This window comes from Conger conger, chromosome 7, assembly GCF_963514075.1.
Source record: "Conger conger chromosome 7, fConCon1.1, whole genome shotgun sequence".
Classification (NCBI taxonomy): Eukaryota; Metazoa; Chordata; class Actinopteri; order Anguilliformes; family Congridae; genus Conger; species Conger conger.
In genome coordinates, this window is record NC_083766.1 from 52,367,313 (window position 1) to 52,389,670 (window position 22,358).

Consider the following 22,358-nt stretch of genomic DNA (forward strand, 5'->3'; position numbering starts at 1 on the left):
GACTGCGAGATATGTATATGAAACTTATTTGTAACTTTGGACGTTGGTAGAATTTGAGACTGGTCCTGCCAGCTCCTCAGAATATTCAATGAAACAAGTTATCCAAAAATGTACAGTGCAGTCACAAGAAATAAGGAGTTATGCTCTGAAAACAGACAAGCCTTTCTTTTAGTTGTCAGCATTTCACAGGAACCTCAGCTGTGTCTAAAGGGTTGAAGTATGTGGTGGAGTTGAGTCAGGTCAGACGTTGACCATGTTCAGTAATCCGCTGCAGTGATTCAGAGGAAGAGAAGGCTGTTTCGGGAGTGTGGGGGGAAAAGGAGAGAAGAAAGGAGGATTACATTTAAGGCCCGAAAAGGAGAGAGAATAAATAGATATGCAGTTTCTCCAGTTGGTTTACTATAAACAGCTCTGATTCATTCACTGTTTTAAAGCCGCTGAGGTGCAGAGGGTGTGTGCGATGGCGTAGAGGAGGACAGTGTAATGAGGGATCAGAAAAGAGCCATTTTAAAAGGAGGCAAACTCAGTGCTTCACTCACTTGGTTAAATTAAGAGATCAAACGTTTATTCATTTATTTTCGATGCATTTTTTCTGCATGCAGTTTATTTATGACTGTACAGGGGAATTTGTATAGGAGGCTGCACAGGGGAGTTTGTGCTACATGGTCAAGTCGGCAGAATGGGTTTATTTTTGAGCAGAAATCTCATTTTTTAGGCTTTGGAGTCATTTAATATTCGTCAGAAACTTAAACATAGTCATGCAGTCAATATATACAATGTACTCCTCAAGCCTGGAAATTAACTTTTGCCCCCTGTCGGAGACACCAGTCTCTGGTCTTAATCTCAAGAACAATACATATACAGCCTACAATGCTGAAACCTACACTACAAGGGACATTCATTAAAAACTATAAACCATAAAAAAAAAGGACACCATATTTTTTTACAAATCTTTTCCCTGCAGCATGATTTTCTCATCTAAGATACTTGTACTGAATTATGGTTTTTAAAATAAAAATATTTATTTTCTGCTTGGTCTCAGAAGGATATTTGACATCAGTGGTGTAGTGGGAACTCTTGTACCGGACGAGAAGGCAGTAGGAAGTGAAAAATGGTTCTCTGCTGTATTCTAGGCTAGGTGACTGGGTTCAGTTAATATGACATGCTTAAAATTCACACAGGTATGCGTGTAAGTACACACTCACACACACACCCACACAGTTGTGCTTGATTTAAGCCAGCTATGTTATCCTTCCAGGGGTACCTGTTAAACTTGTTATGACTTTTGTATTTAAACATGACCATTTAAGAATGGGAGGGTAACATAACCACCTTTTGTTTTGTGATGACAAAAGAACTCAGCTGTGTGGACCTATAAGAGAAATTAGTGAGCCCAAAGTACAATGCCATGCCAGAGAAACCAGGAACAGCAGTGCAGAGAGAGGGAGCTTGAGGGTTTCATTATAAACACACCCACTTGTGAGTTTCTCCTTGTGTGGATGTGATTGTATGCCAGTGGGCATGTTTGCTTTCAAGATCCCTGCAATTTGTCTAACCCTGGTGAAAAAAAATGTGTGGGCAGTCCTTTTTTTTCTATGAATCATTCAGGTTTTTGCCTCCATTGTTTTAGTGACGTAGCTACGTGTTTTCAGATCTGCGAGGGCGAGCGAAGAGTCAACAATTTGCCAGGGCAGTGTTGATAAATTGTGAGCATTTGCGCATGTGTGGTCACGGGAGCGTAGGCTATGATGACTAGGTGATGAGAAATGACCTGCTTCATAGGTGGTAGGGGTGAAAGGTCAGATGTCATGCCCTGTGAAGGGGAAGAGCAGAAGCTTAGCAAGCTTAGGGAATTTTAAAAGGGAAGGGGAAAGAAAGAGGAGTGAAACCACACATTTTTACGATAGTGACCCATTTGTTTAATTTGGCAAAATTGTAGGAATTCGAGGGATCATTTAACAATATGTGGACATACATTTTTTTTGTGTCTTCTATTGTTCATGTTTTGGCTGTTCCAGTGAAACTTCGTCATACCAGCATTTCTGGAATTTGCATTCCGCAAAGAGTGCAAGAGAGCAAGAGTGAGAGACAGAAGTGGGAACAGGAAGGGGGGAAATAATTTAGATTTATCGCTCCCAACTGTATAGCTCTTTTGGCTGTGAGCAGACTTGTAGATGCGGTGCAGTCTTGTCTTGCCAATGAATATTGACTTAATCAGAGAGACAAAGAAATGGGAAAAGATAATATGTAATAATGTATTTTATAAAAAATATATAAACAGTTTATTGCAGCATCTGGTAGAACTCATTTTTGCCCATATATTGTGATTAAATGTTGTAAGCTCATATTCATTCTTTCATTTCACGTCCAATATGCTGGAATACAGAGCCAAAAGAACAGAAATTATACCACTGTACAAATACTTATAGACTGCACTGTATATTGCAGTATATTCCATTCCTGTATGCATAGACTGTGCTTACCCCAACAAATTGACCTTAGCCATGAGTATGTGGGATAATTGTTTATTGGGCAGAGGGTTTTCCCTGATCCAAGGTGAATCGCTCTGAAGAAATGTGTTTATCCTGTAAGGTGTGACAGATAGCATATTGGATGATGCTTATAGGAACTTCAATGGTTCAGACAAGAAGAATAAACACATGGTGTAAATGTGTGAATGGTTAGAATCATTTGAAGCAATTATTTTCCACTTTTCACTTCAAGATGTCTTCCTGCTTCATAGGTTAGTGAGAAAACTCACATTTGGTGAGCTGCCTGGCTCTGTCATTCAGAAATAAACATCAAACTGCATAAGAAGAGTATAAGAGCACGAAGAGATACTAAGAACAGGCCAACATAGACTCATAATTATAATGCTTGTAATGCAGGCTTTAATACTGCTAATTCAAGAACAACTTTATTATGGAAATTGCATTAAGACTCATTCTGCTATCATCACAGACAGGTTGGTGGACTATGGCTGTAGAGAATAAGACTGCTGGCTATTTGTGGCCCACTGTTTCCGAACATTGAACCCCATCTCTGGTACAATGGAAATCTTACCCAAACCATTTCCCTCAAATTCGCAGAGGGTACTTTTCCCTGTGAAAAAACCTCAACAGTGTTGGGGATGAGGTTGCTTGTCCCTGCTTCTACAAGGGGTGAATGAGGATTGAGGACAATACCTGACATCCCATCTCTCCGCTACAAGTAATAGCCAAGCTTTACCACAAAGCAGACATTGCTATTCAACAACAACAACAACAACAACAAATGCGCATGTATATGCTGTACTCATTCTGGTTTCTATAAAGTACAAATCTTTGGCAAAGCAGCATGTTTGTCAGACATGCCAGCGAGGTATTTTGGATTGAATTTGTGGGAATGCACACTGAGGGAATAGGATGAGTGGGGGTTGTTTGTGTATGTGGGGAGGGGGGAGGGGGATTGGTGAGGGCAGGGTGGGGCTGGATGTGGGAGAGAGGGGAGAAGCGGAGAGAGAGAAATATTGAGTGTTTGTGTCCATGCTTCGCTATGTGAAAATAAATGGAGGCATTCTCACTGGCTTGTTATGAGTCCACTTGAGATAAGTTGTGAAAGAGTTCCATTGTGCTCCTGTTCTTTCCCCCTCCGTGTTCAGCTCTGTTATCAGCTTTGGGGCAGAGCATCTCTGTCTGCGGCAGGCTACGACCCACAGATGGACACGCAGCTGTCCCCGAGAGAAACTATCAGGACTTCGCTTGTGCGATGATTTGGACAAAGTTGTGCCCCACCTTCCCCCCCATCCACCCTATCGCCAAGGCCATTGCAAAGTCCAAGCAGCCAAAGCCAAGATCACAGTCATCACGTCTGACCTCAATAACCCTCCGAGAACCGGCTGCATGAAGTCAATGAAATAGAGTCTAAAATATAGTCTATAGGGGTGAGGGAATTTTTTGGCCATGGAAAAATTTACTGTGTCTGGAAAGTCTTCCCTTGAGTTTTTCAGCTGGTTAGATACTGCTCATGGATTCAGGGCTGACTTAAGAGGCCATGCCTATAGCCTTGTCTGGTGAGGGGGGTAGGGCTGTGACCGTGTGCAGTGTGATAAGCGCCTGGGTTGCCATTCCCAGCTCTGCTCTATAGTCCAGCACTGGAATTCCTAGAAGTGAGGTGGAATGCCGGAATGGTTCAGTCAAGTAAATGATTAATCAAACACAGGGCGTAAGTGCCCAGGTGGAGAAACATCCTGAACATTTTGCAGGCCCCTGTTTTGGGCGATGAACTCCCTCTCCTGTGATGACTGACAAATGAACTCCATTTGATAATTAAAATAAAGCAACATCGCACACATCACCAAAGGCATTTGTGACAACGATTATACTTACAAACGATTAAGGATCGAGCAACGTCTTGAAACGTCTTGAAACATTGTTGTACTTGCGGAATGCTGCCAGAAATTGCAGGAATGCTAGTAATATATGTATTATCACAATATGCAAGCATACAATACATGCTTGACTCTGTACCTATTATGCGCAATACGGTAGATAAACTGCACTAGCCAGTTCTGCTGTTAGTCCGTATGCGTTAGATTAGCCTCGACTCAATTCCTGTTGGATTTAAAGCAACTGAAGCCGATATAAGCGTGTATTATCAGACAGTAACTGGGAAACATTCCCGTGGTCAGGAATATTGATCCGCAGGGAGCGGAGAGAAATAATAGTGGGAAAGGGTCCACGCTTGCGTAGCGGCCATAAACAATGCTGAAGCGGTGAAATGGAGCCTTCCCTCAATAGGACACAGATGTACAGAGGCCTACAGAGATGACTGGGTGCAGATGCAGGTCAGAATGAGCTCACTGCTCTGCTATAAACAGTCGTGTCGCTTGTGCAACGACCACTTCTTTAAGGAAACAAAGAGGCATGTTCCTGTGTTAGGTCATGGCATGGGATTGGCCCGTCATTTAGGAGCAGATCAGCCAGAGTTCAGCGAAAGGAGAGGTTGATTTAGAGTTCGATTGGAATCGATTGGTCCCTCCAAATGTTTACATGTAAGCATTAAATAGATGTTCCTATCAAGAATGACTTGCAACACTTTTTAAATCTGAACAAACAGTCCATTCATAATTTGTTTACATACATTTGATAGATCAATATTACATCCATTCTACCATTACTTTACACCAGGCCAGACAATAGAGAATGGCTTCCCCCTTTATAGGAGGCAGTTTTTTCTCAATACTGTTTGAGGGTTTTTCTCCCCACTGGGGAGTTTTTTTTTACCTCATGTGCTTGCTATTTCGGGGTTCAGATCTGGTTTTTGCCCTCTTTTTCCCCTTCTGTTACGCTGCAAAGCATCATTGTGACAGTTTTCTGGAAAAAGCGCTAAGATTTGATTCATTTACTTCAGGTTCAGGTGCCTTTTTCCAAGTGTGTCCCACCTGAGATTTGAACCTGAAACCCCTATAGCCGCACAGCTGCCCTTTGTGTGCGCTATCCGGCTATCTATCCCTCGATGTCAGACGTGCCCTCTCTCCACCTCCCCCAGGGATGCGGTTCATCCAGAGCCCGGCCAACGTGACCTCTTCCCTGGGGAAGCCGGTGCTGCTGCAGTGCACTCTGCAGGGGGGGTCCGGGGAGGAGGAGCCCCCAGACGTGGTCTGGCAGAGGGAGGGCCAGCCCCTGGACTTCGCCGACACCAACCAGATGCAGGTCCCCGGCGTGGACGACACCTGGCTGACCATTAGCGAGCTGAGGTGAGAGAGCAGGCGGGGCACAGCCGTCTGTCTTCCTGGGGCCCTCAAAATACACAGTTAAATGTCTTGTGTTTATCAGGGTACATGAGTCTAATAGGGACCATATGTATGGTGTAAGGGTTGATTTATCACTGAACATTTAACTGTGTAGGATTGTTTGGGGTGGTGGGGTCCAATGTGAGATCTCTTCATGGGGCCCAGAATCCGTGGTGGCCCCCTGGCTGCGGCTGGTAGTTGTTGGGAGGTGAGGTGCTTCCAGACCCTGTAATGTGAATGTTTCCCTGTCTGACGATGTAGCTGGTGCTTCAAGGCTAATTTATTCTTCAACAACAAAGTGTCATGCCACAAAGTGTCTGCTGACAGAACGTTGTCGGATGACCTTTTGCATTTGCCAGCTTTGAAACCCATTTTGCTAGCTAGCTATGTAAACAAAACATCTCCATTCATAAAAAACAAGTTGAAGTCACAGCTGCGTGACACTTCTGATGGGGATCTGTGACAAAAATCTGCCGGTATGTGGCACCTGTCACCATTCCTCAAAAGCTTGACAAAAAATGGCTGAATTTTCATAATTAGCGCAACATTTTGTTGCGGAAACATAAATTCGCCTTAGGTCTCCGTGTCCGAAGATGTAGCGGATGCTTAAGTCTCCTTTTCTGACGATGTGGAGGGGTACTCCTTTCTCCCCGTCTCTGCAGGATCGAGGAGGTGCAGCTTACGGATATGGGGGGGTACCGCTGCTCGGTGACGGAGGGGGGGCAGGAGACGGTGTCCCACAAGGGTCACATTCAGCTGGAAGGTGAGCACATGGAAAAAATCAAGAGCATATTTCTAATTTCAAAATACAAACACTCTTACACTAAGCAGAGCATTCATTCCACTGCAGGTTGAAGTCAAACCAATAAGCAATAGCCTGTAAAATCACAAAAACCTGGAGTGTGTATCACGAAGCAGGATTACTGAGTTAGCTGGATGACTGCAGCTAACTCAACTGTTACCCTCCCAAATCTGGAACAGGGTTTTACTAGTGCAGCTAAGTCTAATCCTGCGTTGTGATACAGGCCCATGGTGTTAGTATCAGAAAAACAAAGATGACATCTAAGGAGAAAGATGCAAAGTCATCACAGGAAAGGGTCATGGGTCAAAAAGCAATATAGTTGGTACAAAAAAAATAACCTGCTGCAGTAAACAGAACTTGGTTTATTGCACAAATAAGCGGTTATTTTAGGGTAATGCAAATTTGGCAAGAGATGAAACTGGTGAAAGTCATGTGTTCATTTGAGAAAACAACTCCTGGTGTTAATATAGGAAGAACAGGGTCATTTCAGGAAACAAAATCATCCGTTCTTAGAGGATACACAGTGGGGCATTGCTGGAAGAAATTGTGGGTTATTAAAGGAGAAGTTTCTGGGTTACTACAGAGGAAAATCATGGGTCATCATCATAGAATTAAATTGTGGGTTATTACATGAAAATCTCATGTGTTATTTAAATCATCCATTATTATGGATATTATTGAATTATTTTGAATTGTTATGGGAATAATGGATGGGTATTACTGAAGATCTGTTCTGTCACTGAGATAATAATATAATGCCCTTTTTCATCAGTACACGAGTTCTGTGTAGAAATCTGCTGATTGGCCACTATCCAAGCTTGACAACCCATGAGACTGTAGGCAATTACGTTTGGCGGTATTTTTCTTCAGATACAATTTTTTTACAATTTTATTCTCAAAAATGTGGTTCCTCTTCCTCAGTAAAACCGACTTAGGGGTGACATTAATAGAGAAAACAGGACTTCCTCCGGAAAATTAAAGGCTTTCATGACCACAGTTGTGTCAGCGACTTGGCGCGGTGCAGTGTGATTTAAACTCTCGCAGACACTGCGGGTCTTTCAGTGATGTGGGTGGGTGAAATAAAAACAAACGTGTGTATGATGGTGAGCAGTATTTATTGTAGTAAAGCTAGTTTCAGTGCGGTGTTCATCTGTAACCTGATGTCTCCCAGGTCTTCCCCATTTTTCTGTGGAGCCTTACGACATGCCCGTGGTAGCCAATGTGAGCGTGAGTCTGCAGTGTGTGGCCCACGGGCCTCCAGAACCTGTACGGGTCATCTGGCTCCAGGACGGAGCGCCACTCAACACCCTAATGGACCCGGTGTCTCTGTCACCTTCCACACTCAACATCACAGGTACTCAGCCCAGCTCACCTGAACACTAATAATCACAGCTACTAAACCCAGCTCACCAGAACACTAATGATCACAGCTACTGAACCCAGCTCACCTGAACACTAATAATCACAGCTACTGAACACTAATAATCACAGCTACTGAACCCAGCTCACCTGAACACTAATAATCACAGCTACTGAACCCAGCTCACCTGAACACTAATAATCACAGCTACTGAACCCAGCTCACCTGAACACTAATAATCACAGCTACTGAACCCAGCTCAGTCTCCTACCTTGACAGGAAAATGTCCCGTGTTAATTCAACTTAAACTGTACAATTTGAGCTACATTCTATGTATGTAAAGTGCTATATAAATAAAGCTTATTATTATTAGTATTAACTCTGAAAGAATACATATGAGTTCAATGGGGACCATAACATTTTACTGTGTTAAGACTTATAATATATAATTATAGCTACTGAACCCAGGTCATTCTCATCTTCTCACTCAACCTCACAGGTATTGAAACCAGTTCACCTTCTGACCTTAACACTCAACACTACAATTCCTGAATTGCTTCAGTGTCTCACCTTAACATTCAACGTCACAGATATTGATTCACTCTTGTGATATCAGTTTAAAACTCACCACATACACCAGTCCACTATCTCACCATAGCACTGAACATCAGGGGATCTGTACCACAGTCATGGTCACACTGTGTTCTGAACACAAAGTATTGCACACACAGCTACCCTTCCTATTTACTCAGGGTTAGCTGCTGAACACAGTCAGTGGGTCTCTGGTGGTGCACTGTGTTTCCGAATTTGAGCCTGGGGATCGACCCAAAGTGTCAGTCACTGGGCGCAAGGGCAGGGCAGACATTCAAACGTCAACACCTAGTTAGTCATCGGGGCAGCACAATAAACAGCAGACCTCAGGTCTAAGCTGACCTGAGCATTAGGGACGGATGTAGCAGCTACATAGGGGTCTGGAGAAGCGGTCTCCTTTGCGCTTTGCGGATGACGGCGATAACTTCAGCGTGTCCAAGAAAAACATTTGCCTAAAGCATCAGTCACGGTGCATAGATAGAGGGAGCGGAGCTCCGCAGTATTCCCCGGGATTGTAAATCAAAGGAACGACTGTCCTAGATGAAAATTCCATATGGGGCTATGGGGAATCCTGTCTCCTCGTGTTTAGAGCTCGTTACTGAACTGTGTACGGTGGGCGTTCGTGCGGGCACAGGTCCGATGTTGAAATTAAGCCGATGTTCTGGGTTTCGCTCTGGTTGCTTAGCTCCTGATGGTCAGCGGTGCAGATGGTTGTAGAGGGGGTGGACTGAGAAACAGCTGTTGGCAGTCGGGGACGTTGGGGGCACTGCTGTTTCTGGAGGAAGCACAGCACACTGACGCAGTTCTCCCTGTCCGGAGTCCAGCTCCAGTGAGTCAGGGTGGGGGGCGTGAGCTCTGGGGAGCAGCGGAACCACAGGGCGGGGACAGAACCACGGCTCTGAGTCACCGAGGAGCGCTGACCAATGGTGCTCTGCGGGTCACAGCCACTCACAAGCCCTTTTATAGACGGAGGGGGTCTCCCTCCAGGACTGCCTCGTTAGAATACAGAGCCTCGTAAAGTTCTGAGAGAACCAGCAGGTGTGTGCATACCACACACGCGCACATGCACGCACGCACACACACACACACACACCATCAAACACACACACACACGCACAAACATGTGCACATACACACACACACTGAAACACACACACATGTGCACACACACACTCAAACACACACACATGCACACACACACACACACATACTCTCGCGCACACATACACACACCCTGAAACACACAGACACACACACACCCTCAAACACACACATGCACACATGAACACACACACACATCCTGAAACACACACACACACACGTGCACACACACACTCAAACACACATGCACACACACACACATACTCTCACGCATACAAACACACAAATATACACACACACACACACTCACGCATGCCTGAAGTCTGGAGCAATACAACCCACATACAACCCATGAGCCTCTCCAAGTGACATGGATCACGTGTGTGCAATGGAGGGGGTGCTGTACAGTATGTGAGGGTACACACGTGACATGGATCACCATTATAGAAGCAGAGAGGGGTAGGGGAGGGAGCGCTACGTGTGACAGTACACATGTATGTCGCCAGGCCTCCATCGCTGTTCCCTCTCACGCCCTTGGCTCTCTGTGGAGCCCAACCTTTGCCCCCGCTTCCTGTAGCACTCAGGGCCCAAGCAGAGCGTGCGTACCGTCGCAGTGGAGTCAGGCCAGCCGCTGTCCGTCGGCTGTGGATTCCCCGGCATGCGTGGACAATGCGGCGTGTGTGGCTGTGTTTCAGCACTCTGGCTGTGAGAACCAGGGACGGGACGGGACAGAATGTGTTTGTGTTCCTTGCGTAGGCGTAAACGCTCAGCTGTGTGTGTGTGTGTGTGTGTGTGTGTTTGTGCGTGTGTGTGTTCCTCGCGTAGGCGTAAGTGCTCAGCTGTGTGTGTGTGTGTGTGTGTGTGCGTGTGTGTGTTCCTCGCGTAGGCGTGAGCGCTCAGCTGTGTGTGTGTGTGTGTGTGCGTGTGTGTGTTCCTCGCGTAGGCGTAAGTGCTCAGCTGTGTGTGTGTGTGTGTGCGTGTGTGTGTTCCTCGCGTAGGCGTGAGTGCTCAGCTGTGTGTGTGTGTGTGTGTGCGTGTGTGTGTTCCTCGTGTAGGCGTAAGTGCTCAGCTGTGTGTGTGGGTGTGTGTGTGTGTTCCTCGCGTAGGCATACGCGCTCAGCTGTATGTGTGTGTGTGTGTGTGTGTGTGTGTGTCTGTGTGTGTACGGGTGTGTGTTCCCCGCGTAGGCGTGAGCACTCAGCAGTGTGTGTGTGTGTGCGTGTGTGTGTTCCTCGTGTAGGCGTAAGTGCTCAGCTGTGTGTGTGTGTGTGTGTGTGTTCCTCGCGTAGGCGTAAGCGCTCAGCTGTATGTGTGTGTGTGTGTGTGTGTTCCCCGCGTAGGCGTGAGCACTCAGCTGTGTGTGTGTGTGTGCGCGTGCCCGTGTGTTCCTCTCACAGAAAGCAGAAGCAAGAATGTGCTGTTCAGCTCTTTACAAAGCAGATGAGGGAATGCTTCCTGTGAACCCCCTCCCCACACACACACACACACACACACACGCAGTCGCACATGCACACACACACACACACGCACACACAATAACGCACAATACCTTTGATTATCATTCATAGTTAAACCGCACACCTGTGTACACCCCCCTCCGCCCAGTCCCGCTCCACCTGGAACCCTGCAGTGCTGCAGCTGCAAAATCTGACTTGCAGATTTTCTCCCCTTTATGACCGGCCTCCCTCCCCATCTCTCTCTCTCTTTCCCTCTCTCTCCCTCCTCTTCCAGGCCTCAATAAGACCAGCTCTTTCTCCTGTGAGGCCCACAACCGCAAGGGTGTGGCTACGTCAGCGTCTGGGACCGTGACAGGTGAGTGCGGGCGTGAGTTGTAGTGTAAAGAGACAGCTGACGTGCTCCATACAGTATGCTGCTGATGTACAGTGACACTCTGGACAGAGTGTGTTCATCGCTCTGTGGGTGAGGGGATTTGAACTTCAGTGCTACACTCTCAGAAATAATAGTACAGTGGAGGTATATTTTTGTTCTTTAAGGAACACATTTCCAAAATGTACCCAGAAGGTACAATATTGTTTGATTTGGGACCTAATAAGGACCTTTCAAAAGCAAACAAATGAAAAATGTATTGCTGGATTGGGGTCCAGTTTTATTTACCTAGAGGGTACAACCCCAGTGACAAGTGTTTGTACCTCTTTAGGCACTTTCCGTACCTTTTTTAACATTGCTAATAGAAACTTTAAAAATACATTTTGACCAAACTCCCTCTCTTCCTTTGCTCAGTCGTCCCAGCCCAGCCAAAGGCAGTGCAGGCTGTTGAAGCCACCAATGCCAGTCTGCGCCTCTCCTGGGAGCCTGGCTTTGGAGGGGTGTACCCCATCAGAGTGTGCTCCATCCAGGTAAGACACGCCAGGAAAGTCCCAGGCTTACGGGAGTACAGTGGGCCGTGTCAAGAGAGCCAAAAGAAAGCACCTTTCTGTTCAGGTTTCCACAGCCGTTATACCTGTCAGGGCCCTTCATTTGATCACAGACCATGAAAGTGACAGGAATAGGTTATATAAGCTTCATTACTGCCTTTGCCTAAACTCCCCTCTTTCATCAAGTCTTCCTTACTCATTACTTTTCTCTCTATCAATACAGCCCAGTCTCTCCCTCTCTCTCCCTCTCTCTCTTCTCTTCCTCCATCTGCCCATATCTTACTTTCTCCTGTTCTCTTTAGGTCTCTTTCTCTGTCTTTGTTACTCTTTCTCCATCTCTTCGTATGTCTTTCTCCATGACGCCCAGTGACAGTGTTGTGGATCGGATTTCACTCTGGGAAAGTTGCTTCTTGGACTTGGTCCCCGGTGTTACCACACAAACCCCCCCCCCCCCCCCCCCCTACACACACACACACACACACACACACCCTGTCCCCCACCCCGCCTCGCTGCGTTGAACCAGCTCGACACGCCCTCAGTGACTTGCCACCTGAAACCCTTTCTCCTGCGGTCTACCCCACCCTTGAAGGTCTGTTTCTAATAAAGTCCCCCCCCGTCCCGCGCCCCTCGTTCCGAACCCCGCAGAGTTCACATCACCACCCCTCCACGGGCCCGCGGGAGAGGGGCCCACGTCGCCAAACGACAAAGGCAATCACGAGACGCAGAGCATGAACTCATGGGCCTGTGCACAGCAAGAAGAGACGCGAGTTAGCGGTAGCGCAGTCTGGTCTAGTCTAATCATACGAGGCTAAGCAGGCAAAACTGGGAAGCGCCGCTCAGAGGAAAGGTTTAATGGTATAACAGAGGAAAGCTATGGGTGTAAACGCAGAGTATAAAATATCAAACAAGGAGAAGAAAAATGAAGGGAGAGGAACAGCGGGTATTGGGTGAGTCAGAAAGGACAGGAGAGCTTGATAGAGGAGTGGTGAGCCAGCTGTACAACCAGCAGCTTGCAGGGGGGAAGTGTGGATGCTGGTTCAGTGGTGACTCAGGTGTGCAGGTATTACTCCAGCACTGTGGGCACTCCTAACCAGAACACACCCACGCAAACACTCGCACACACACACCCACACACACACACACACACACACATGCATACACACATACTGTACAGTACACACACACACACACACGCAGTGCTCTCTCACACAAACACACAGTCTCACACACACACAAATGCACACATACTCACACCCTCTGCTGTTTTTGAGTATTTAGGGAAGTTGTACCCCACCGGACTTGCATGTCCATTTTTATGAAAACTTTTAGAGAAATGAAGATGCCCTAGCTGGTGAAATGAATGGGGGACTGGAAGAAGAGTTGCATGGTGGGGAATGGATTCTTTGGAAAGGCAGATTAGCAGAAAAGAGAAGTGAAACCGATGGCTTTTCCTGGGGTTAAAACAGAAGAGTCAGTGATTTCAGGGTGTGAAAGTGGGACACTCAGGCTATAGTGATGATGGTTACCGCAGCGGATAACCTCTGTGCCCTCCCCCCAAAACGCACTCTATCACTGTCTTTTCCTCTTCCTCTGCTCTCTCACACTTTCTTTTCTTTCTCTCTTCTTCTTTCTCCTTTTTCACCCCCCTTTCTCTCTCTTGTTCCAGCGAGTTTGTTCTGTTTAGGAATCATTTTGATTTGTCATTAGCAGACATAGAACATACCCCCCCCACCCCCTTTCCATCTTTGGCCAAGGTCACCAAAAAAGGTGGATTAGTAGCAGATTAGTCTCAATCCAGGTCAGTGAACGTTTCCTTGTATACCATTCGCATCATGCTACAGGCACAGATTATATTGATTTACCCTTATTTGCATTGTGAATCAGAGCATGGGGCGGCCTGTAGCATAGTGGTTAAGGTAAATGACTGGGACAGCCAAGGTTGGTAGTTCGAATCCCGGTGTAGCCACAATGAGATCCGCACAGCCGTTGGGCCCTTGAGCAAGGCCCTTAACCCTGCATTGCTCCAGGGGAGGATTGTCTCCTGCTTAGTCAACTGTACGTCGCTCTGGATAAGAGAGCCAATAATGTAATGTAATGTAATGTAATGAGTAGCATTATTCATGCTGTAATGTACAGCTGTGGTTGATCTCTGAAACAAATCTACCTACAGTGAAAATGAGCCCCGCATAGCCTTACAGAAATGGCATACACTGAATATTTTACACTGAATATGCAGCATATACACTATTTAAAAATGTTTCATCTCAGTATATTTTTTAAATACTGCAATGTGTGAAAGCAACATAAATGTATGGTATGTTGTTCATACATTGTCAAGTGTGTAATGTCATGACAAAACATTTTATAGATATATTTTCTGGTAATTCCATTTCTGCATTGGTATCTAATTGGCGGATAACATAAGCTTTACATTTCTAGATATTATAAAACTCTTAACAAGCACACACCAACGGTCATTGACTCCTGAAAAGCTGAATGCTATAGTGTTCTATATGCCTCTTAACCTACCAAACCTAAAGAGGTATATGCATGCCTGCATTCATATCCTAAGCTAGGCAAGAATTTAAATTGCACAAAATCATTGTTATGATTCTTCATATGTTGCAAACATGTTCTGTATTCAGTAAATCTGTCTTCTACTAGACCACTAGAATCACTGCAGATAATGGTTTGTTTTGAAAAAGAACAGAAACTAAATGTATCAACTCTTCTGCAGTCACAGACGTAAGCAGGTCACAGAGAATTAATTCTCCATGCCAAAAACCACAAAAGACAGAAAACATGGAGATCTTTCACATTCATTATTAAAAATAATAGTGATGTTGTCTTCGTGTTTTTATGTCTTTCTTATAGGCCACGCCCTCCAATGCTGACCTCAGCACCGGACCCAATCACATGATCCACAACCAGAACATCAACGTGCCGCCCGCCAGTCACCTGATCCCGGACCTGGAGCCCTTCAGCTCTTACAGCGTGAGGGTGGCCTGCCGCACTAGCCAGGGCGCCTCCTCCTGGTCACCCTGGGTACTGCTACGCACCGCCGAAGGAGGTAGGCCTCGCCCACATCCTTCACCTCCCTTTTCACCACAGAACAACTGGTCAAACCATGTTGAGCTGGGAGCAGGTCTGAACTGGTCAGATATCCTATCAAGAATGCAGGCAGTTCAGCTACAAAGAGTCTCCCACTCCCCAAGAAAGGAATTTGTGGAGTGTGGGAGTGTTCAGAGTATATATTGCATGTATAGCACTATTGCACATATATTCCTATAGTTACGTTAGTATATCGTTTAATACTTGGCAGAGTTTTGTTTTCCTATTTCTGCTTATAGTTATGTACATATTTTATACTTTCTGTGATGTGTGATATTGTTTTCTCATGCATGGTTTGTTCAGATTCTGGAAAAAAATGAGGAATGGCTTGATATCGAATGAAAAGGCAGTCTAAGGTTATGAGTTAAAAAGGAGAGTAAAATCAGCCGAAATATGCTTAGGTCTCTGGGAGATAAGAATAATGTTGTGCACTGTGTTTTGTCTGGTTAAGCACACGTGTTGAGCAAATTTGCACACCAAATCGCCAATCTCACTCAACTTGGTCTGGACAGGAAAGGAGCACAGATGGTGGAAATTTCAGGTGCCATTCATTGTGCTTAACGGGAACAGTGAGGGTTAACCAGAGCCAAAATGGAAGGGGGCCTGAACGGGAAGAGGCACTGAGCAGGAGAGATGGAAAAGTGAGCAGTTCCCTGTGTGCGTTGGCGAGGCTGGTACGCCGTCGATGTCGTGTCCATGGCACCGCTGTGCGTCTGACTTTGAGTCCAGTGGGAGGAGGCAGGGTCAGTTTCTCTGCCAACTCATGCTTTCCATAACCTGGGATTAAGCCACATTTTTGGAAGAGGGAATAAAGCGAGAAAGAAGAGAGGTTGAAGAGGAAGTGGGTTGGGAAAGTTGGGAAGTCCAGGCATTTCGGAATGTCTCTTGAACGGAGCAAAGTAGCTGAATAAGAAGAGATGAAAGTGGGGTGGAAGAGGAGGAGAGGAGGGAGAGAAAGGACAACAAGAGGGGCTTCAGAGGGAGAAAAAGAGATACTATATGGGAGGGGAGAACTTTGGCAGATATTACGCCACACATCACTGGCCTCCAAGGTAGTTTGAATTGGACAAGAGGGGGAGAATGAGGTAGGGACAAAGGGAGGGGTAGAGTCAGGGAGAAATTAAATGAGAAAGCGAGAGGAGAGACAGAGACTGACAGAGAGGGATGGAAAGGGAGAAGCAGAGAGAGTTGGAGAGTTGGGAGCATGGAATAACGAAATATTAACTACTGAGCCATATTTTCCATGTACGTGTTGCTGTGGTGCACTAACTCCCTGCGTGTCTGCCCTGCCCCTTCAGCCTACAATATCTCTATTTAGACTGACTCCCGGTGTGTGTGTGTGTGTGTGTGTGTGTGTGTGTGCGAGAGAAAGAGGGTGTGTGTCTGTTTGTGTGTGTGTGAGAGAGAGATAATATGTGTGTTTGTGTGTGTTAGAGAAAGAGAGCAAGAGAGAGAGAGAGAGAGAGAGAGAATGCATGTGTGTGCGTGTGTGTGTGTGTGTGCAGTCCCTCAGATTCCAGTAGGAAAGCACTGTGGTGTCACGGTTAGGCTACCAGTGCATTTTGGGTAAAGAGGTACGGTAGGATTTCACCCTGAAGGGTTTCTGCTACCAAAAAACTGTCACTCATTTGTCAGATACTGAACACTTGGACGGAAAAAAGATGAAAGCCACCCGCCATTCGGAGAGACCAGAAAATGTGTTTTGGATTATGGTTTATTATTACAAAGAGTCCAGTAATGCAGAGTTTAACCACTAATCGAATGAACCTGCCTATGACAAACTGTGTCTATTAAAAGCCTGGCTATGAACAGTATCTATTTCCATTGCACTAGTCAGCAATTCCCACACAGATGTGTACTGTCTAATATCTATGGGACCTGCTTCCACAGCACTTACAGGGCTGACAATTAAAAGCTGATCTATTAAATTACATACTATTGAAAATAACAATAAGGAAACTGGGAGAGACGCAAGAACAAATTGTATTGTAACTGCTTTAAATCAGGAGTTGTCTACATGGTAATGACATGAAAACATCAATACATTAAGTTAGCAATCAGGTGTTTGAGAAATACATGCACAGTTTGTGCTGTGTATTTTATATTGATTGTTTCCTATAATTTTTCAGTTATTTTACAATACAATGTTGATATCCATTAATTTCAAAATATTTCAAAATTTCAAAAACCAAAGATTTATTGTTGATTTATTGCTGTTTTTCAAACTGTGATTAAATGGTGCTAAAATGAACGGTTTGCTGTTCTTGAGTAGATGTAAAGCAGCTTAAATATTAATAGGCTAATCACGGGTGTGGTTTTTGAATTCTAATTTGCCATCATAAAAAATACTGAAGGGATGATGAAGGATAATTTAAAACAGTGCGTGTCTGGATCGCTAAATTTTCGCAAAGCCGCTACATTGGCCTTTTTAAAATATCTTTAAGAAGATTACATATGACTGACAATTAGGACAATCAGCATCTTTCTGCTGACTGCTACATCCTCTAATAAACATCTTGCGTCACTTTTTTTCACACATAAACTTCCAAAAGGAAGTGAAAGGCAAGAAACGTGCAATCCCGGACAAAATGGGGAAACCCGCAGAGGATGTGAGATGTATACGGTATGTTCCTTGTGTCCATAGAACGGAACACTACAAAAAACAAAAAAGAAGTCAATCTCAACAAGTATTTAAGTGCTTATATTGACACTTATTTCTTTTACTTTTTTGCTAAATAAGGTAAATATTGCCAACGAGATAAGGCAGATTGATTTGCCAATGGGATACATTTCACTTCACAGTGACTTAAAACTGGCTAATATTTTCTACTTGAGAGAAAGAAAGTAAGATCGTAAGTCTACAAGACTAAAATGTTTTCTGCAGTGAAGACACCAGCACAGTATGGGTTCAGGTCGTTTCGTTCACCTTCATACACAAACAGACAAGTCTCTTTCCTGCCAGAGTTTATCACTTCCTACACCTGTAATATCCCTGATAGTGTCCCTTTGTGCCAAACACTTTATCTCAAACACAGTCTGCCCTGGTCCTCTGTGGATTAGCTCATTCAGTGTGTCTCTCAGTTTAGCTCAGCATGGCTTGTTTTATGGTTCATTTCCCTGCCATTTTTGCACTCATCCTCTCTCTCTCTCTCTTTCTCCCTCCTTCTGTTCTGGATATTGGCCAATTCCTAATACTTTGGCCTTGGAATGTGTTTCCTGTTGCCCCGATAAAGCAACACCCCCCCATCTGATGCGTCTCACTGTCCTTCACAATACATCCTCTTCTCTCTCGCCCACCTCTCTTCTTTTCGTCTTTCCGCCCCGCCGGCCCGCCCTCCCCCGACCCAAGATGACCCCCGATTTCACCCTTCCCTAAAAAGAGACGGAACAGAGCCGGGCACTGTGGGAAACGGGAGCGCTCGTCTGGGAGACTGAAAGCTGGCCAGGAGCAAAACCAGGGACAAAACGGAAAGGGGGATGAAAAGGGTTAAAAAAAATCCCTTTAAAAATTCCTTTTGCTACATTCCCAGACCCCTCTATCCCGGAGGGACACACCCGAAAGCCTGCCTCACATCCCACAGTAAAGCTCCATATTACCAACCACACAGCAGCCCAACGATCCCAACATCCTTCTTCCTCTTCCGGTGGTATTCATAAGCCCTTCTGCTGGATGAACACCAGAAGAGCCAAGCCTTTACTTCCTTCCCCCCCCCATGCGCAGGGCATTAAGTCCTGCACCGTACTGATGGAAGAGTATTTGCAGTATCGATGTGTGTCAGTGCGTGTATGATGAACTGATGTGTGTGAGAGAGAAATATTTGTGTACTTACTGGGATAAAGACGCTTTCAGTAGTATCCGCTTTCAAATTGTTTTTCTTCAAATATCTTCCTTTTTCTTAAAATTGCAATTATGTTCAAGCTGCACTTGAGCATAGGTGGAAAAAACTAGGTTCTAAGTACTCCCCATAATTTTTTGCAATCACCTGGACTTGCTAATTAGCACAAATTGTCAGGCAGAACTCATTATTTAAATCAGCTGGCTGAGTACATGGGTAAAATAAACACATGTCAGGACTTTTACTTTCTGACCCCCTATACATTCCACGTCTGATTTTCGGCAATCGTTTTCATGGAAACTGCTGGTAAAGGCAAGGCAAAGTAAAGAAGCTTACCATCTGAAGCCAGCTTTAATACTTGCCCATGTGGTGAATTGACTCAATGACAAGATTTACTGGAACATAAACACTGGAATGTATTTTTAGATTTATACAAATACTGCCATTGTGCAGAAACAGCCTTTCTCGTTTTGTTTTCAGAGACACAGTCATTCCTGGGCGATCTACCTTTTCTGCTCTGCCAGCTCTTAACTGCTGCGACAGAGCTCAGTTGAGACACCCTATATTTTTTAAAGCTGTTAAACCAGCAGTTTTCCCCCCTGAAATTCACCTCCTCCTTTCCTAACCCAACTGTTTTTTTTATTTTCACCAATGCTTTCGTTCTCTGAACGTACAAACATAAAGATGTCCTTTTCTCTCAGTCTCCCTTTGTGGACATCCCTGCTTCTGTTTGAACCATCAGTGGGGGAGGGCGAGAGAACGGGGGAGATGTGGAGAGGTGCAGAAATGGAGTGATGGAGAGTAGGAGAGAGGGAGGGAGGGAGGGAGCGGGGGAGGGTGGGGAATTGTTTGTGTTTTCGTTGGCCGGGAGGGAGTCGGAGTCAGAGCCACATGTGGAAACGATCAGGGGAGAAGTACTTCCTGATAACATCATCAGGGTACAGGGCCGCGCAGAAACAAGGGAACAGCGACCAGGAGAACGAGCGAGAGAGAGCCAGGAATTTCTGACAGAAAGGGATCATACCATTCCTCACGGAACGACAGAGCCAATCCGACGGCTACCCTGCTGTAAAATCCAGCTATGACCATCTTCAAATTACCAGCTACCCGGCTGTTTCAAAACATAGCTTGAGCTGGTCAAACCATGTTGAGTATAGAGCTGGTCTGAATTGGCCAACCAGCTACCAGCTGTTTCAAAACCTAGCTTGAGCTGTTTTGTCAGCGGGGTATGTTTTTGTTTTTATTCGCAAATTTGGTCATTTACATGTTCACAGGTATGACTGGTAGCTGTAGCAGCTCAACAATAGTGGCTTTGCTCAGATTTCTGCTGTTACGGAAATACAGGGATTTCTGGCCACGCGCAAAAGTCAACAAACGCCCACACACTTTTGGCGTGATCATCAGGCTGTTTTTCCACAAATTTGTGTGGTGCTGGTTTTCTTTTTCTTTTTTTTTGCTGTCAGTGGAGTCTTTGTTCTCTGGTCCAGTGCGTGAGTGAGTGTGTGTGAGAGAAAGAGGGTGAGCAAAAGAGGGGGTCAATGAGAGAGAGAAAGAGGGTGAGTGAGAGATAGAAAGAATGTGGGAGAGAGAGAGGGTCAATGAGTGACAGATAGACAGAAGGTGGGAGAGAGACGGGGTCAGAGAATGTACCACCAACATGTTTTTCTCTGAACACATTTCTACATTTCTGCACTTCTGACTCATTTTTCCGGGGAAGATTCATCGGATTCATTCTAGGACATCCCTCCTCCTGTTTCCCTGTCCCACAGAGCTGTCCTGCCCTCCCTCACAGGCCCTCTCCCTCCCGAAATCTCAGTGCTGTCACAGCCCTATCCATCAGGCCTACCCCTTCTGGGCCCCACTTGCCCCATACCAAGCCAGGGCAGGCCTTGTTCTTGTGCCTGAAACTGTCTAATACCATGTTTGGACTATTTCAGCAGCTAAAAATTACATGCCTCGCTCTGTGGCCTTGTGAAAAGGACCTATTCCCGAAAACCAGAAGGTTGTGGGTTCAAATCCATATTCATATTTCTTCCATAAGAGAAGTGAGACAATTGATGGCCAGGGGGTTGTGCAGTTGCAGCAGGTTGTTTAGAGCATACCCACAGCTACATAACCTGGCACACTTTGCATGTCAAACTGCCGAAGCTAAGAAGGTGTGGGTTTAGTTAGTATTTGGTTGGGAGACCTCCTGGGAAAGGCAAGTTGAAAGAGGTGTTCCCTGTTCCCCTGTTCCCTCTTAACCAAATTCAATGAGCACTGCATTGTCATATGTTCCTTCTGATTAGATGCTAGAGTCAGGTCCTGACTCACTGTGGCAAGCCAAGATCCAATGGCACTTTTAGAGAAACACTGGTCACATAACCTAACCTAATCTTATATCGTATTGCCTACACAATCCCACCATCTCATTTTGAGTTGGGATACATTGTTTTAAATAGACATTGAATGAAAGAAGGCATAAACGACTGTTTAAGACATACATACTGCATTTATAACATCTGTATGAATCTGTAAGCAGGAGCATGTTTTAGGAGAGGCCCTGTGCATGTAGTGGCGTAGTATTTTATGTGCAGTTGTGTTTGTTTGTTTGGTGCAATTTCGTAATGGTTTCTGTGCTGTTTTTCAGTTCCAGAGTCGCCTCCAGAGAACATAAGTGCAGTGGCCAATGGGACAGAGGTGACGGTTAGCTGGACCGCACCTCTAGGAAGACTCAATGGGCAACTGCTTGGGTACAAACTGGAATACAGCACCCCCAACACCACTCAGGTAACACACACACACACACACACACATGCTCGCATAAGCGTATACTGTTTTTTTTTTAATCATGTTCATACAAATCCAGTTACCGCACTCTATGGCATTGTATCAGACACAGTATATCACTGATTATGTTAGTTTGTCAGGGGTACTTTGGTACTTATTCTTGATAAGTATTGGCTAAGGCTTCAGTATTAAACAGGACAGTATCACACACTGATATGTGTGAGATTTCCATGTTAATGAATGTGAGCATCCACTGCTTTAATGCCAAAGTTTTCAGCCTTCTCATGTTTCTGTCACTCAGACTGTGCTAGAGGCAGGGCTGTCCACCGAGCTGTCCGTCAATCTGTCCGAACCCCTGTCCAATGTGACCCTCCGGATTTGTGCGTACACAGGGGCGGGGCCTGGACCCTGGAGCCCTGCCCAAATCCTCACTCTTGTACCAGGTGAGTCAGGGGAGTGAGGATGTGGAGAGAGAGAGGGAATGAAGAAAGGGGAGGGGTGTTTAAAGAGTGAGATAGATAGATATGAGTATGAAGTGATTGGAGGGTGAGTGAAAAGAGAGAGAGCGCGAGGAGTATGGAGTGAGAAAAGAGTGAGTGTGGAGATAGAAAGAGGGAAGTATGAAGAGAGAGGATTGTTG

At 45.4% G+C, this 22,358-nt stretch overlaps 1 protein-coding gene across 1 annotated transcript in view; it reads left to right on the forward strand.

The window, feature by feature from the left end:
* LOC133133225 (tyrosine-protein kinase receptor UFO) overlaps positions 1-22,358 on the forward strand; it is a 39,455-nt gene that overhangs the window by 2,401 nt on the left and 14,696 nt on the right. The window contains exons 2-9 of the mRNA XM_061249324.1: positions 5,530-5,737; positions 6,436-6,536; positions 7,747-7,929; positions 11,359-11,439; positions 11,869-11,984; positions 14,877-15,072; positions 21,579-21,718; positions 22,020-22,161. Of these exons, the coding sequence (XP_061105308.1) occupies positions 5,530-5,737; positions 6,436-6,536; positions 7,747-7,929; positions 11,359-11,439; positions 11,869-11,984; positions 14,877-15,072; positions 21,579-21,718; positions 22,020-22,161 (1,167 nt within the window). The remainder of the gene's footprint in view (positions 1-5,529; positions 5,738-6,435; positions 6,537-7,746; positions 7,930-11,358; positions 11,440-11,868; positions 11,985-14,876; positions 15,073-21,578; positions 21,719-22,019; positions 22,162-22,358) is intronic.